Source organism: Octopus bimaculoides, chromosome 16, assembly GCF_046866305.1.
Source record: "Octopus bimaculoides isolate indiv1 chromosome 16, ASM4686630v1, whole genome shotgun sequence".
Taxonomy (NCBI): Eukaryota; Metazoa; Mollusca; class Cephalopoda; order Octopoda; family Octopodidae; genus Octopus; species Octopus bimaculoides.
This window is the reverse complement of record NC_142943.1, coordinates 15,618,036-15,635,712: the sequence shown is the minus strand read 5'-3', so window position 1 is coordinate 15,635,712 and position 17,677 is coordinate 15,618,036. Positions and strand designations below refer to the sequence as shown.

General features: G+C 39.9%; 1 protein-coding gene across 1 annotated transcript in view; it reads left to right on the top strand.

Moving 5' to 3' along the window:
* Window positions 1-17,677, top strand: part of LOC106877076 (uncharacterized) — a 272,305-nt gene that overhangs the window by 244,516 nt on the left and 10,112 nt on the right. Inside the window, exon 29 of the mRNA XM_052973794.2 lies at window positions 11,218-11,295. Coding sequence (XP_052829754.1) covers window positions 11,218-11,295 — 78 coding nt within the window. The remainder of the gene's footprint in view (window positions 1-11,217; window positions 11,296-17,677) is intronic.

The following is a 17,677-nucleotide window of genomic DNA, read 5'->3' as shown; positions in this document are numbered from 1 at the left end:
TACTTCCACTAAAGTGAGATAGAAATTTGCTGTTTATGGTAATTTGATCCTTGTTCCTATATCTGTGCTTATGAGATATGCAAATTACAAAACTTGAAAATGGCGTCACCGGTAGAGCAAGGAAAATCTCTTGCTGACATAAACTTAGAGTTGATTGAAGACGTCTCAACCTAGCTTATGGCATTTGAAGCAAAATTTTACGTGGACAAATTAAAGGATAACCTACAAGATAATGACCAAAGTCCTATGGCTATGAAATTCATTTCTTTGGTAGGTATACAAGCATTAAAAATTATCCGAGATATTAATATCCTAAAGAATATTATGAAAATGACTTATGATGACCTAAAAAATTTGCTTCTAAATCATGTTGCTCTTTCAAAGAAACTGATATTAGTTGAAAGAACAAAATTCTTCTCTACTATTCAATAGTCCAATGAGTCAATTTCTCAATTTATTTCAAATCTGCATCACGCCACTGAATACTGCGATTTTGAAACACCTAAAACCTCAGTCAGCAAAAAATTCATACTGTCTCGGTTGGTTGTTGGTCTAAATAGTAGTGAGGAAAGAAAGACAGTTCTTCACGCTAATGAAGTTAACAAACTCAATTTAGAAGCTACAGTACAATTTTTACGTTCTTCGCAAAAATTTGAATTTTGCAATGGCAGTTCAAAAGAGGAAGTCATTGCCTATTCCAAACCAACTGCACAAGATAAAAGAAAAAAAATTTGAGTGACAAATCCTGTTACCACTGTGGAAAACTCTGATTCCCACAACACGAATGCCCTGCAATAAAAGCTATCTGCAAAAACTGTAACAAGAAAGGCCACTATGCAAAAGTTTGGAAAAGCTCCTGGAATGATCACAGAATGAGTTGTCAGAATGGAATCATGACTCTTATTGGTCACATATTGAAAAAAACCCGCAATTGAATCAGTTTCACTCAGTGGGTACATGATAGATATGATGCATGAGATGGGTGCTCTCTGCAGCATTGTCTCATCTGTAATAGCATAGGATACATCATCATCATCATCATCATCATCGTTGACTGAGGACTGGTGAAACCGGATGGCGACACCAGGCTCCAATCTAAATTTGGCAGAGTTTCTACAGCTGGATGCCCTTCCTAACACCAACCACTCAGAGAGTGTAGTAGGTGCTTTTACGTGTCACCTGCACGAAGGCCAGTCAGGCGATACTGGCAACGGCCACGCTCGAAATGGTGTCTTTTATGTGCCACCCGCACAAGAGCCAGTCCAGGGGCACTGGCAACGATCTTACTTGGCTTGCCGGGTCTTCTCACGCACAGCACATTTCCAAAGGTCTCGGTCAGTAGTCATCGCCTCGGTGAGGCCCAATGTACGAAGGTCTTGCCTCACCACCTCAGCCCAGGTCTTCCTGGGCCTACCTCTTCCACGGGTTCCCTCAACTGTTAGGGTGTGGCATTTTTTCATGCAGCTATCCTCATCCATTCTCACCACATGTCCATACCAGCGCAATCGTCTCTCTTGCACACCACAACTGATGCTTCTAATGTTCAGCTTTTTTCTCAAGATACTTACACTCTGACGGGTATTCACATTGACATTACACATCCAACGGAGCATACTGGCTTCATTCCTTGCGAGCTTACGCATGTCCTCAGCAGTTACACCCCATGTTTCACTGCCATGTAGCATGGCTGTTCGTACACATGCGTCATACAGTCTGCCTTTTACTCTGAGTGAGAGTCCCTTTGTCGCCAGCAGAGGTAAGAGCTCTCTAAACTTTGCCCAGGCTATTCTTATTCTAGCAGCTACACTTTCAGCGCACCCACCCCCACTACTAATTTGGTCGCCCAGATAGCGGAAGCTATCGACTACCTCTAGTTTTTCACCCTGGAATGAGATAGAAGTTGTTTCCTGTTTGTTTACAGTCTTTATTGCACCTGAACATCTGCCACATACAGAAACTAACTTCCTAGTTAACCTGCCTTTGATGTTGCTGCACCTCTTATGTGTCCATAGCTTGCACCGGGTACATCTTATAGAGTTACTACCTACTCCTTTTCTACATACTGAGCAGGGCCATCTACCTGAAGGGGTTTGTGTTTTATCTACCTTCCTACTTATTAGGATTTTGGTTTTAGCTAGGTTGACTCTAAGGCCCTTCAATTCTAGACCTTGCTTCCACACCTGAAACTTCTCCTCTAGTTCTGATAGTGACTCCGCAATTAGGGCAAGGTCATCAGCATATAGGAGCTCCCAGGGGCAACCTGTCTTGAACTCCTCTGTGATTGCCTGGAGGACTATGATGAGGATGGAACCTTGGTGGACCCCTACCTCTACCCGGAATTCATTGCTGTACTCATTTCCAACCCTCACCTTACTGGCAGCATCTCTGTACATGGCTCGCACAGCTCTCACTAACCATTCTTTTATCCCAAGTTTCCTCATTGATCACCAGATAAGGGATCGGGGGACCCTGTCAAGGGCTTTCTCCATGTCAACGAAAGCCAGGTACAGAGGTTTATCCTTGGCTAGGTATTTCTCCTGCAGCTGTCTTACTAGAAATATGGCATCAGTAGTGCTTTTACCTGGCACGAACCCAAACTGCATCTCATCTAAATTGATTCACTCCCTAATTAGTTGGGCTATGACCCTCTCTGTAACTTTCATAACCTGATCTAACAGCTTGATGCCTCTGTAATTATTTGTATCTAAAGCGTCACCTTTACCTTTGTAGCAGTTGACTATGATGCTACTACACCAGTCATTGAGTATGACTCCTTCGTATACCACCTGGTTCGTAATACGGGTGACTAGGCTATAGCCAACACTGCCAGATATTTTGAGCATCTCTGCAGTGATTCCTGATGGGCCGGGGGCTTTCCCTGTCTTCATACTCTTAATTGCTTTATCTACCCTGGTACTGTCAACTCGGATAGCTGGTCCCTCTGTTGGGTCGACATACGGCAGGCTCTCTTCCTCCCATTCATTCTCTTTATTAAGCAATCTATCGTAGTGGCATCTCCAGACCTCTTTCTTTGCATCCTCATTTAGTGCAAGCGTACCATCATCCATGCGAACACATTTCTCTCCTACAACATCACTATTCTCTCTCCTACACTGTCTTGCAACACGAAATACCTCGAGTCTTTGGTCCTCACGGCGCAGAACATTGGCAAATCTTTTCTTATCTGCTTCCCCTCTGGCTAAATAAACCTGTCGCCTAGCCTCCCTTCTGGCACATTGGTACAATTCCCTGCTACCACCGTTCTTCCAGTCCTTCCAAGCCTGTTTCTTTTGTCTAATAGCCCTGTCTACCTCCTTGTTCCACCACCACGTTACTCTGGGTCGAGAGGGGACCTTACACCAGCCACAGATCTGGTCGGTGGCTTTCAACAGGTTGTCCCGCAGAAATCTCCAATTGTCTTCCACGTTGTATGATGCTATATCCCCTTCTATTTCGTCAAATGCTTCAAGTAAGTTGTCTCTAAGTCTCTGTCCATTTGCAGGGTCTTTAAGCTTCCACACCCTTCTCCTCCAAGCCGGTCTAATTCTGGGCATCCATTTTGCCTTGATCCCAAAGTCGCTAACTACTAATCTATGTTGTGGGGTACATTCTAGATTAGTAGTTAGCGACTTTGGGATCAAGGCAAAATGGGTGCCCACATCATGAGAATTACACAGTATGAATTGTATGATGGACACCACATGGAATGCACTGGGGACGCTTGCCTTACGGTGAAATGAGGAAGTCAGCAATTCCTTCATACTTTTAAAATAAAGGTGATCGTAAGTATAGTCTACTGAAACAGTTTGCAGCATTGAGTCATTTCTGCCAACAATAAAAGGAGTGCAAGCTTCAGTTAAGTTAATACCTAATGCCTCTGATAAATTCTGTGCTACCAGAAGTGTACCTATTACTCTCGTGGAAGATGTTACTAAGGAAATAGATGCATTGGAAGCCAGCGGTGTAATTAAAAACTGTGCTCCAGGTGGCATAGTCAATACTTCTCCAGTCATGTGGGTTAGAAAGAAAAATGAACAACTATATATGTGTCCCAACTACAAAGTTCACCTAAATAAAAAAAAATATGCACAGAAGCTTATCTTTTGCTACAAGCTTAGCGGTGCAAGATTCTTCGGTCAGATTAACTTAACTGATGCATATTGGCCGATTAAGCTCATTGAAAATAGTCAGAAGCTCTGCACCTTCAGTATTACCAGAGGAGTATACTTGGTTATGCAGTTACAAATGGGTATGAAAAATAGTTCTTCAATTTTTCAGCATGCTATAGAGAATGTAGTACTCAAGGGACTAAAAAGTTCCATTGTCTACCAAGACAATATAATTGTTTTTGCCAAGACAGAAGAGAGCCTAAATAAATATTTAAATGCCATCCTCAGAAGATTACATGAGAAACAAATCAGTGTCAACAAAGAAAAAAAAATACTCAAACGACTGCAAGCATCACATTTTTAGGCTGTGATATTGGTAAAAGGAATTAAACCCACAAAAGAACTCACTCATAGGATCATGTCATTAAATCAGCCAAAAAACACTGAGCAACTGTGATCCTTTCTTGTACTAATCAGATACTTTGAGCTATTCATTTCAAATTTCAGTGAGAAAACAATTAGCACGCAGAAACTAACTACTGCCAATTGTCTTCAGTGGACAAACAAGTGCCAACTTGAATTTGAGAATATTAAAGATGAGCTATGTAAAGAACTGGTATTTAAGCCATTTAATCCTAAATTACCTACTGAGCTGATGACAGATGCCTCAATGAACAGCATTGCGGCAGTACTTTCATAAAATGGTCATGCTGTTCTGTGTCAAGCAAATTGACACCTACTGAATCTAATTGGTCAAATATCGAATGCAAATCATTTTCCATTGTATGGGCCATTACCTGTCTCAAACCATTCCTGCTAGAATCGGGCAATAGGTTATTCACTTGATGGCATTTGATTTTGAAATATCGCATATCTCTGACTTTAATATTCCTTGTGTTGACGCAATGTTGAGATTGCAAGTAGAGTACTAGGGAATTGTCTTTGCAGTTGAGTTAGTAAGTGACATTCTATTTGGAGCTATGTACATTGATTGTGTGAAAAATCAATGTACATACAACAAACACATTCAGCGAATCAAATGCATGGTCAAATCTGGAAAATGGACTTCATGAAACAAGTGCAACCTCCCTTTCAAATGTGTGCATAATCAACTAACAATAGATGACAGAATTCTATATTTACAAACAAGAATGTCTGTTCCTTACCAACTACATAACAGTGTGCTTTGCGACAGTCATAATACACATTTGGGTATTCAACAAATGCTCAGTAAAATTTCTCTTGAGTTCTGGTGGCCAAACATGTCTTGAGATGTGACTACCTTCATTTCCAACTGTCAGCAGGATCAAAGTACGAAAGCTGATTTGACAGCAATGTGGAATAAAGATGGTCTCTGGGAACATATTCACATGGATTGGGCTTTCATGAACCATATTGGCAATTTAGTTATTGTCATTGATTTGTATTCCAACTACATTGATGCCATCCCTTGCACCACACAAAAAGGAAAATGTACAAAAGTGCTCAATGCATCTCTAAGCTCTGTTTGGACTGTCAAAAGTTCATGAATCAGACAACACACCTGAATTTACAGCATTGAAAGGTTGGTTATTGACCCTTGGCATTAAGAGCATATATACACCTACTTATCATTCACAGTCAAATGTCTAAACCATCAAACATGCCTTATCTGCATGGAATCCTATCATTGACTGCTGATATCCCTATTTACAGTGAGTTCTACTCGATCATCGATCTTCAAGTGGGAAAGCTGCTTCTCCTGGGGAAAGGTTATTTGGAAGACTATTATGTACCAGCTGCAACCCATGATTCCCTACTGTTTACTAATGTCTGGTACCTCAACATATGCATGAAGAAAGCAAGTCCCATCATATATCTGGCACAGAAAGGTGCAAATACTGCAATTATTGCAAACGAAAACAAAAGGTGGATAGCTAGTTTTGACCAATTGCTCCTACCCGCCCGGGTAGGAATCAACTCAAGGTTAGGCAATGATAGCCGTGGCGTGAAAGTAGAGAAACCCAAACCTCAAACACATGGAGTCACTGAGATGATGATAGGTGTTAACTGGTGACCTGGCAGAAAAAGAAACCCACCAAATCAGCATTCTTATTGAGGTGGCAGGTGTTATGTATTAAACCCCTAATGGATATATAACAAATGCTGTACATTTAAGTAATCAAAAACTCCCAGTCACATGGCATGCATGAGTTTTATGTGAAATTGTCTGATTTTATTTCTATATGTTGCAATTAAAGCACTGGGGTTGATTTAATCGATTTAACCTCACCCCAACTGAAATTGCTGACCAAAATTCAAAACCAGTATGTTGTGCTCAAGAAGACCCCTCCATCAACTTTCCCTATAACTTATCTTCTAACATCCATCCCTTCATCACTCTTCTAAGGCATTCCTCATTTAGGTACTCTAAATGATATCATTTATCCCTTATTACTGTTTTTATCACCTCCTGATATTCACTGTGTCCACCTCAGTCCCCATCTCTTATCATCTATCATCCATCACACTCATGCAAACTTATCTACTTACCTACTCTTTCTGTTCCTCTATACCTATTCTGTCTCTGAAATTTAATTCATACCTTGAGGATATGCCCTCACCAGAACTCCCCCACCCCCCACTCTCTCTCTCCTCTACTTTAGCCTCTGGCCAACCGAAGCCTTGCAAGTGACTTTAGTAGATTGAAACTAAAAGAAGTTTATTGTATGTGTGTGTGTGTGTTTATCTCTCATTACACCACTTGACAGCCAGTGTTGGTTTATTTACAGCCCCATAACTTAGCAATTTGACAAAGTATTTTGATAGAATAAGTACCAGGCTTTAAAAAAAATGTACTGGGGTTGATTCATTTGGCTAAAACGTTTTCAAGGTGGTGAAACAAAGTAACAGATGTATTATAGAATGAAGTTGAAGTTGAAGACAAAGAGTAGTTAACAGTAAGAATATACATGGAAATAAATTTCTTCAAATGCTTGGAAGGTTCACTAGATGTAGTTGACAGATTTATTGTAACCAGTCACACTATCACCTGTTTGTGTTGCTATCAGTTGCTCTTTCTCTCTCTCTCTCTCTCTCTCTCTCTCTCTCTCTCTCTCTCTCTCTCTTTTCATGATGCATTTTTTGTTGGTGCCTTCTTCATCGTTTAACGTCCGTTTTCCATGCTGGCATGGGTTGGACGGTTCGACTGGGAGTCTGGGAAGTCAGGAGACTGCACCAGGCTCCAATCTGATCTGGCAGTGTTTCTACAGCTGGATGCCCTTCCTAATGCCAACCACTCCAAGAGTGTAGTGGGTGCTTGTGTGCCACTGGCACAGGGGCCAGAGGGGGCTGGCATCGACCACGTTTGGATTGTGCTTTTACGTGCCACCGGCATGGGAGCCAGTTAAGGCAGCACTGGCATCGGCCATATTTAGATGGTGCTTTTTACATGCCACCGGCACAGGAGCCTGTCGGGGCAAGGTGGGGGCTAGCATTGACCACATTTGGATGATGCTTTTTACATGCCACCGGCACAGGGAGCCAGACAGGCAACACTGGCATCAGCTACAACTACAATTCCTATTTGATTGTGGTTTGATTTGATTTTGATGTTGATGTACTTGACTCAATAGGTCTCTTCAAGCACAGTATGTCACCCTACGATCCAAAAGGTACTTTTGAGTGGGCTGGTTATGCAACACTGGCGTAGGCTACAGCTGTGATCTCACTTTATTTGCCAGGTCTTCTTGGTCACAGCATATCTCCAGAGGTCTCGGTCTTTCATCATTGCCTTTGTGAGGCCCAGGTCATGCTTCACCCCCTCATCCCATGTCTTCCTGGGTCTCCCTCTACCACTGGTTGGGAGTGGTACTTCTTCACACAGCTCTCCTCATCCATCATGACCATACCAACACAGATGTCTCTCTTGCATGCCACATCCGATGCTTCTTATGTCCAACATTTCTCTCAGGGTGCTTACCCTCTGTTGTGTATACACACTGACGTTTGCCATGAAGCATGGCAGTTCGCACACATGCATCAAACAATCTACCTTTCACTCTGAGCAAGAGGCCCTTTGTCGTCAGTAGAGGTAGAAGCTTTCTGAACTTTGCCCAGGTTATTCTTATTCTAGTTGTAACATTCTCTGAGTAGCCACCCCTACTATTGACTTGGTCACCTAGGTAGCGGAAGCTATCAGCTACTTCTAGTTTCTCACCCTGACATGTGATGGAATCTGTTTTCTGAGAATCTGTGGTGTTTATTGCCCCTGTGCATCTGCTACACATGAATGTTATCTTCCTGGTTAATCTTCCTTTTGATGTTGCTGCACCTCTTATGTGTCCATAGCTTACACTGGGTACATCTTATGGAGTTTCTACCTACACCTTGATATATTCAGTTTCCTGCAAACAAGGAACATGTAGCTATTGCTGTTTCCACTATCATACTCTTTCCTCTTTCACTTTCTTGGCCATCAGTCAACTTCTTTGCACAGACTCTGTCATGTATATATGACTCTGTCATGGAATATAATGGCTTCATACAATAATGATGACCCTTTAGTGTTGCAAAAGACAAGACAACCTCTGTCATTTAATTTCACATCCATACACATGTTCTCTTCTCTCACCCTTATAGTCATCACTCTCTCCTTTTTCACCCTCTCAATTATATTTGTTTTGAAAGGACAGACAAAGAAAAATAGGGAGAATCATTTAGTTTTGAAAGGGACATAGCAACCCCCACCTTTCTTTCTAGTACCATGCTAAAATGCACCCAGTATACTCTGTAAAGTGATTTGCAAATTACTACAGTATGGAGTGAAGAAAGATCTTTAGATGTGTTGTGGACATGATGACTTTTCTAGTGCTAATGTCCTAATAAAATGTTCCCAGTACACTTTATGAGTGGTTGGTGTTATGCTAGTAATGGAACATATGAGTCCATCCTGAAAAGAGTAATACTGAATAAGAATTGGCTTCATCATCATCATCATCATCGTTTAACGTCCGCTTTCCATGCTAGCATGGGTTGGACGATTTGACTGAGGACTGGTGAAACCGGATGGCAACACCAGGCTCCAGTCTGATTTGGCAGAGTTTCTACAGCTGGATGCCGTTCCTAACGCCAACCACTCAGAGAGTGTAGTGGGTGCTTTTACGTGTCACCCGCACGAAAACGGCCACGCTCGAAATGGTGTCTTTTATGTGCCACCCGCACAAGCCAGTCCAGGGGCACTGGCAACGATCTCGCTCGAAAATCCTACAGGAGCCAGTCAGGCGGTACTGGCAACGGCCACGCTCAAAATGGTGCATCTCATGTGCCACCCGCACAAGAACCAGTCCAGGGGCACTGGCAACGATCTTACTTGGCTTGCCGGGTCTTCTCACGCACAGCACATTTCCAAAGGTCTCGGTCAGTAGTCATCGCCTCGGTGAGGCCCAATGTACGAAGGTCTTGCCTCACCACCTCAGCCCAGGTCTTCCTGGGCCTACCTCTTCCACGGGTTCCCTCAACTGTTAGGGTGTGGCACTTTTTCACGCAGCTACCCTCCTCCATTCTCACCACATGTCCATACCAGCGCAATCGTCTCTCTTGCACGCCACAACTGATGCTTCTAATGTTCAGCTTTTCTCTCAAGATACTTACACTCTGACGGGTATTCACATTGACATTACACATCCAACGGAGAATACTGGCTTCATTCCTTGCGAGCTTACGTATGTCCTCAGCAGTTACAGCCCATGTTTCACTGCCATGTAGCATGGTTGTTCGTACGCATGCGTCATACAGTCTGCCTTTTACTCTGAGTGAGAGTCCCTTTGTCGCCAGCAGGGGTAAGAGCTCTCTAAACTTTGCCCAGGCTATTCTTATTCTAGCAGCTACACTTTCAGCGCACCCATGATAACTTTCTAACCCATACAAGTATGAGAAGCAGATGTAGAATGGTGGTAATGATGATGCCAACAACAACAGTAATGAACATAACAGCAACAACAACTATCATCATCATCATCACCACCACTATTATCATCATCATCATTCTCATCTTACACTTAAACATTAATTTCTATTAAATGAATATGTATGTTTGTGCATAAATAAATACTAGCTGTTTAGGCTAAATTTGCTAGTTTGCATAAAAAGAGAAGAAAACACAAAAAGAAAAGTATTTTAAAAAATCAAGAAGTGTCAACTAAATTATGGCTTGAAGATAACAGTTTGCTCAAAGTAACTGCCTCAGCTTCCACCACAGCCTCAAGACAGATCTGGAACCTGGTGCATACATTCTTCACTGTGTCCCTGGAAAGATCTTCAAGCAACTCCTTGATCTTGGCTACCAGCTTGGCCTTTGTGTTGCAGACAAAGCAGTTGGTGTTTCACACCCTGTACTTAATAATCCATGGGATTACAATTGGAGAAATAAAGAGGCCATAAATTGGGGCTGGTGAAGTTGTAGAAATTCTCTGACAACCATTTCTAACTCTTTCTGAAGGTATGGCAAGGAGCCGACATCTGCTTGCCACACATATGGCCTTCCAGCTCAATTCTCTCTAGCCAGGGATTGATCACAGTCTCCAGCAACTGCACATAACCATCTGAATTGAGCCTAAGGCCCTCTTCATATATGTAAGGATGAATTCCAGTGTGCAGACAGAATACCTGCTGTGTCCTTTCCTACTGATCACTGCTTCATAGTCTCCATTGCAGTTGTCCATATCACATCTCAAAGCTTATACAATGTTCACAGGACATTGAATAGCAGTCATGATGTCAGCATTTTGGTACCCAGTATGAATCATCATGGTATAGGTAACTTTCCAACATTCAGATGACTTCCAATCCTCCATGTCAGTTAACTTTTTCTCAACTACAACTTAAATCTCTATGCTTTCCAACATCATTGACTGTTCACCAATACATCAAGCTGTTCCTGAATAAAAGAGACATTAAAAAAAACTATCGAATTTGGCACAAACACTCTGTGTGTGTGTGTGTGTGTGTGTGTGTGTGTGTGTGTGTGTTATATAATCAACATACAATATGAACAAGTAGAATTACCAATTTTTCTCTGTGTTGAAAAAGTTAAATTATCTAAATTTAAAGACTTTTTCTCTTTTCTCAGCCTCAACTGATGAACAGAGAGTTCAATTTGAGAAGTCTAACCAATCAGCTGTCAAAGCTACTGCAGCAGTCGATAAGGGTGAGTAAAGGTTTTTTTTAAATTTCTTTGTTACCTATATAAGTGTATTTATATGTGGGTGTAAATCACATGCATGTAGTGATGTAGGAAGTTGTGTATATCTGTTTTTCAGTATTTGTACATGTATGAGGCAGCAAGCTGGCAGAATCATTAGCACATTGAGCAAAATGCTTAGTGGCATTTCATCCATCTTCACTTTCTCAGTTCAAATTCCACCAAGATTAACTTTGCCTTTCATCCTTTTGGGGTCAACAAAATAAGTACCAGTCAAGCACTAGGGTCGATGTAATTGACTTAATTCCACCCCCAAAATTTGAAACCATGTATATGTTCCTTGACATGTGCATAAACATTCATTTTGTTGTTGTTTATTTTACTAATTCATAGTATTTAAATGTGGTAATTAATCACAGTTGGTTCTATCTATGTTCTTGCTATGACAAACAAGTTTTTAGTGCTGTAACTGTTACTGTCTTAAAAAGGTAATGTACCATGCTGCCATCCTAAGATTTAAAGTTAAAATATGTAACCCCTATCTTAAAGTCAACACCGATGGGGTTTGAAATGAGAAACATGGAGGAATTTATGAGTTTCAGTTAATCATGTTATGATTGTTTGATAACAACTGTTATCTACTTAAGGTTGTAGGCTTCATCCATAGCCTGGTTTAACATCACTACCACCATCCCCATTTAACTATTAAAGATATTTAGTAGTGTCCACTCCATTACAATTTACACCAGATCTCTGGATCTGGACATAACTCAGTATCCTGATAGTAGTGCGCTGATTGTCAACCAGTAGTCAGCTGGTCAACATGTCTTCGTTTACATCAATTAGGCAATTTCCATAAAGAAAGAGGGAAAGGGCGTTAGTCAGCAGGTAGCAGACAGCAGGCACTCGCTTTCTCTCTCTCTCTCTCTCTCTCTCTCTCTCTCTCTCTCTCTCTCTCTCTCTCTCTCTCTCTCGAGAGAGAGAGAGAGAGAGAGAGAGAGAGAGAGAGAGAGAGAGAGAGAGAGAGAGAGAAGCGAGTGATAAATGACATGTGTTTTTAAGAGAGAGAGAGAGAGAGAGAGAGAGAGCGAGTGCCTGCTGTCTGCTACCTGCTGACTAACGCCCTTTCCCTCTTTCTTCATGGAAATTGCTGAATTGATGTAAACAAAGACATGTTGACCAGCTGGTTGACAAGCAGCGCACTACTATTGAATGATCGCCTCCTGATGAATTATTCCTTCTCTAGTAACTCATAAGTAATGATTTCTTCCTTCTCCAACCAGTTTTGGTGATATCCACCTCCACCCCCACCCCCCTGGTGCTGCCCTTTCCTCTGACTAAGCCATTAAAAATGTCAACACATGAAAAAGGCAAAATCACAGCTCTGTTATTTTAGATTTTGACATTTTTATCTCATTTTCACTCACCAATCATTGCATGTCTTGTTCATAGTGATGTTTTATTTAGCCCCAGCTGATGTAACAAACTTATCGATAGCATTCCAGCCATGGCTACCCAGCATTTGTAGTCCAGGACTACATCATCTAACATGCCCTTTTCCCAAAAATACTAAGCTATACTTTTGGGGAAAAAATTAGGGGGAATATATATCATCATCATCATCATCATTTAGCATCTGCTTTCTATGCTGGCATGGGTTAGATAGTTTGACTGGAACTGGTAAGCTGGAGAGCTGCACGAAGTTCCAGTCTGGGTACCCTCCCTAATGTCAACCACTCCAAGAGTGTAATGAGTGCTCTTTACATGCCACCAGCGTGGGTGCCAGTTGTGTAACATCAGCATTGTCCATGAGTAAGATTTCACTTGGCTTGATGAGTTTTCTCAAGCACAGCATATTGCCAAAGGTCTAGATCACTTGTCATTGTCTCCATGAGGCCCAACATTTGAAGTTCATGCTTCACCACTTCATCCAGTGTCTTCTTGGGTCTATCTCTTCCATAGGTTCCCTCTACAGTTAGAGATCAACACTTCTTTAAACAGCTGTCCTCGTCCATATGCATCACATGACCATACCAATGTAGTCATCTCTCTTGCACATCACATCTGATGCCTCTTATGCCCAGTTTTTCTCTCAAGATTCTTACACACTGTTGTTCATGCACATTGACATTGCATGTCCAGCAAAACATACTAGCTTCATTTCTTTCAAGCCTTCACATGTCCTCTGCAGTCATAGCCGACATTTCACTGCCTTGTAGCATGGCTGGTCGCACACAAGCATCATACAATCTGCCTTTCACTCTGAGGGAGAGACCCTTTGTTACCAACAAAGGTAGGAGCTCTCTGAACTTTATCCAGCCTATTCTTATTCTAGCAGTTATGCTCTTGGAGCATCCACCTAAAGTTGTGACTTGGTCACCTAGATAACAGATGCTAACATGGAAAGCTGACGTCAAATGATGATAATTATATATATATATATATATATATATATATATATATATATATATATATATATAATTATCATCATTTGACGTCAGCTTTCCATGTTAGCATGGGTTGGAAGGTTCGACTAGAGCAGGCAAGCTGAAGAGCTGCAACAGGTTAGCTGGATGCCTTTCTTGACACTAACAACTTTACACAGTGTACTAGGTGATTTTTATGTGGCACAGGCACAAGTGCTTTTTATGTGGCACTGGCACAGGTGCTTTTTATACACATACACACACATATATGTGTGTAGTTATATATACAAATGTATGTTTGTGTATATCTATCTGTCATCATATATATTTTTCCAAAACAGGTTTCAAGGGATATTTAATCCTGGCAGTTACCATGTTAACTCTTAGATTGGTTCTCAATGCCACAGTAAATGTTGGTGATACTCAAGTTAGTGGTAATTTACAAGACTCGGTTATGATCTTTGCTTAGTAAATCCGAATATCCTTTTAGGGATTGCATAGTTTCCATAGAGAAAATAATGAAATTAATGAAGATGATGGAAACAGAGATTTGCACAGCCGATATTTTATTATACAGTGATTTACATCATTCTTCACATAGACTTATGCATGTTTCAGCTGCAACCACTGCATACTGTTAAATGTGCATCTTGGTGTTAATTGTCGGTGCAGCTTCTTCAGGGTCCGTTGTTGACAGTCATTCAAAGATCAACTGAAGAAAACTATGAGACTGACTGAATAGGAGTCCTTTAGAAGGTGTTGGTGTTACTATAAATAGCTGTATTTCCTTGTGACATGAAGATTACCTTGGCCATTTAGGTATTTATTGCTGGGTTTGGTCATAAAACAGGTCAAGGTTCTTGTGGGTTCTTTAGTATTATAGTCCAGTTCACCATTCTACTAAGAGTATTCTTATTTTTTGAGGTATTCAATTACATTTCTGGTTTATTATTATTTTTATAATTATTAATCTAGAGGTTTATAATTTTCTTATTTTTCTTGCTATATTAAATAAAATTATTCTTCTTATATTTAATTTTATTAAACATAATCTTACTCTTTATATTTGTAGAGGTGTTCACTTAATTCAAGTTCATTATTTGTTTTTTAAATTCTTATTCTAATTCTAGTAGTTTGTGTAATGCGTTTACTTCTTAAAAGTATATTTAGACGCATGAACACATCTTAAAGCACGTTCTTGTCTATGGTTTATCAGATTAAATTTTGAGGTAAAAATTTGGTATATTTTTATTTTGCACAATCACAATTAATACCTCTACTTATTCCTCTATTATCCTATATTTTTACTGGATTGTTTATATTCTCTGGTTTATTTTTTCTATGTTCTAAGTTGTTTACACTATTCTGATTTTTTACATTTTGCATATTGTTTTCCATTTTAGTATTTGAAATAGTACTTGTTATTTTATTATCATCACCATCATTTAACATCCATTTTCCATGCATACAAGTGTAGGACGGCTGACAGGAGCTGGCTAGGTAGAAAAACTACCCTAGGCTCCTGTGTCTGTTTTGGCAGGGTTTTTACAGCTGGATGCCCTCCCTAATACCAACCACTCTGCAGAGTGGACTCAATGCTTTTTACCTAGTACCAGCACAGGTGAGGTTAGTTTTGGTATGAGTTTTACAGCTGGATGCCCTTCCAAATGCCAATCACTTTACAGTATATACTAGATGCTTTTTATGTGACACCAGCACTGGCAAGGTCACTAAGTAACTCGCAAGACAAAGAATTATGACAGACGTTGGGGCATTTGAGGAGGGAAACTTGTGTCAGAGGATGAAAGGTTAGAGTGTGACAAAGAGACAGAAAAAGGTGTCTTGCTATATCTGAAGAGGCATTGGAGGAGGTGATCCAGTATCAGATGATGAAAGGTTAAAGTGTGGCAGAGAGAAAGAGAGAGATAGAAGAGAAAGAGAGGTAGAAGAAGAAAGAGGGCTAGAGAGAGAGAGCAGTACAAGAAAGAAGGCAGAAACAGGTGTGATGATGTAAAGGAAATACTTGGTTATCTAGTCAGAGGAAAACAGGCATAAGGGAAAGAAAGAAAGAAAGAGTAGCAAAAGTGTAAGAGAGAACAGGTGAGAGATGGTGAAGTGCCAGAGTATACTCACAAGTAACAAGGATCAGAGCATAGATGGGATGGTAGAGTAAGTAAGAGAGAGGTATGAAAATCATAGTACATGTGGTCAGGTGTTGCCAAGAAGGTGCAAGTATGGAGTGGAGATTGCAGTGACTGGCAGGGGGGGGGGAGCAGAGATACAGTGAGCAGGTCAGTAAGGGCAGGAGAGGGAATTGGAAGACAATCATAGTTTATGAAGAGGTAATGTGAGGCAGAGAAAGAGTTTGTTGTTACATATGGGTGAGACACAACACTTCTAGTGATCAATTTCAATGATGTGGGTGGGTCTTCTCTAGAAACTCATATTGCCAAACATTTCAGTCCATTGTCATTTCCTCCATGAGCCCCAACATCTAACAGCTTTCAAGGACAAACTGTGGACTATAGTTAAGAATGTAAAAGTTAAAAAATTCCCACTAAGGAGAAATGAACACTTACAAAAATTACACTCACTAAGTGAAGAACTAAAGAAAAAGGAAGGAATACTGATTCATCCTGAAGAAATGGGTAACTTGTATAACTTAAACCTCTCTGATTACCATGCACTCATAAAAAAAAGAAATTAGCAAAAACTATAAGATCACAAACAAAATCATTCTAAAAAGAATTAACTTGGTAGCTAAAGATATAATGGAAAAATATAGAATTGATGATAAAACTGAACCATGTGAACTTAGAATGCCAAAGATTAACATTAAGGATTATAAACCCAACTTCTGAACTAACTCCAATGTAAGGATTATTTGCCCCTCTAAATTGACTTAGGTAGGATAAGTAAGCTAATTATGGATAAGTAAACACCAACACTAAGGAACATTATAAAACTAAAACTCTGGTCTGGTTCATATGAGGTTATCAACTAGTTTAATAAGCTTAATAACAAAAATAGAAAGAGATTTATATAAATTGACCGCAATAACTATTACTCATCTATAAACACTATCCTACTAAATAAAGCACTTATATTTGCTAGAAAAAAATCCCAACTAACTAGGGAAGAAATTAATGTGATTTTAGCAGCTAGTAAGATAAGTACTGGATTAGAAAAGATAGACAGGAAAGCTTTGATATTACTATGGGCTCAACAGACTCTGCACAGGTTTACATACTTAATAAGGGATATATTTACTGTTTAGTTTAAGCAAAGAATTCCCTGATTTGGGAGGGGGTCTAATAGGCAAATAGATAAATACAAGAAATTTTTATTATTATTTTTTAAGAACCTAGGACTATCCATCTGTATAGAAAATGAACATAACTCTGTCAACTTTCTTGATATCACTTTGGATCTAAGTGCAGAAACTTATAAACCCAATCATAAATCTAACACAAACCTAAGATACATAAATAGAAACAGTTATCATCCTAGATGTATAACCCAGAAAATAGCTGAAAATGTGTCTACACATATTTCAAACCTATCAGCTAATGAAGAAATTTTCAAGCAAAATGAAGCCTTTTACAATTTAGCACTAAGTAAGGCAGGATATAGAGAAAAATTGAAATTCAACAGCAAAAACATAGGTGTTAGAAAAGAAGATAATCAGAAAAACAATAATAACATTAGTACATTATTCAGTGGTATTAAAAATGGTAAGGACAAAAATAGTAATATGTGGATAAATAAAGATAGGAAAACTGAAAATTAGACATTAACCTTAGAATACCAGCTACAGTGAGGAATAATGATTTTAAGAAAATAGAACCATATAAACTAATAAGAAATCCTAATAGTAATGAAAAGCTTTAGTAGGAAGTATCTTAACAGAGCAGATAGTAAATATGCAAACTTACCTATTAAAAATACACAAATAAGTAGCA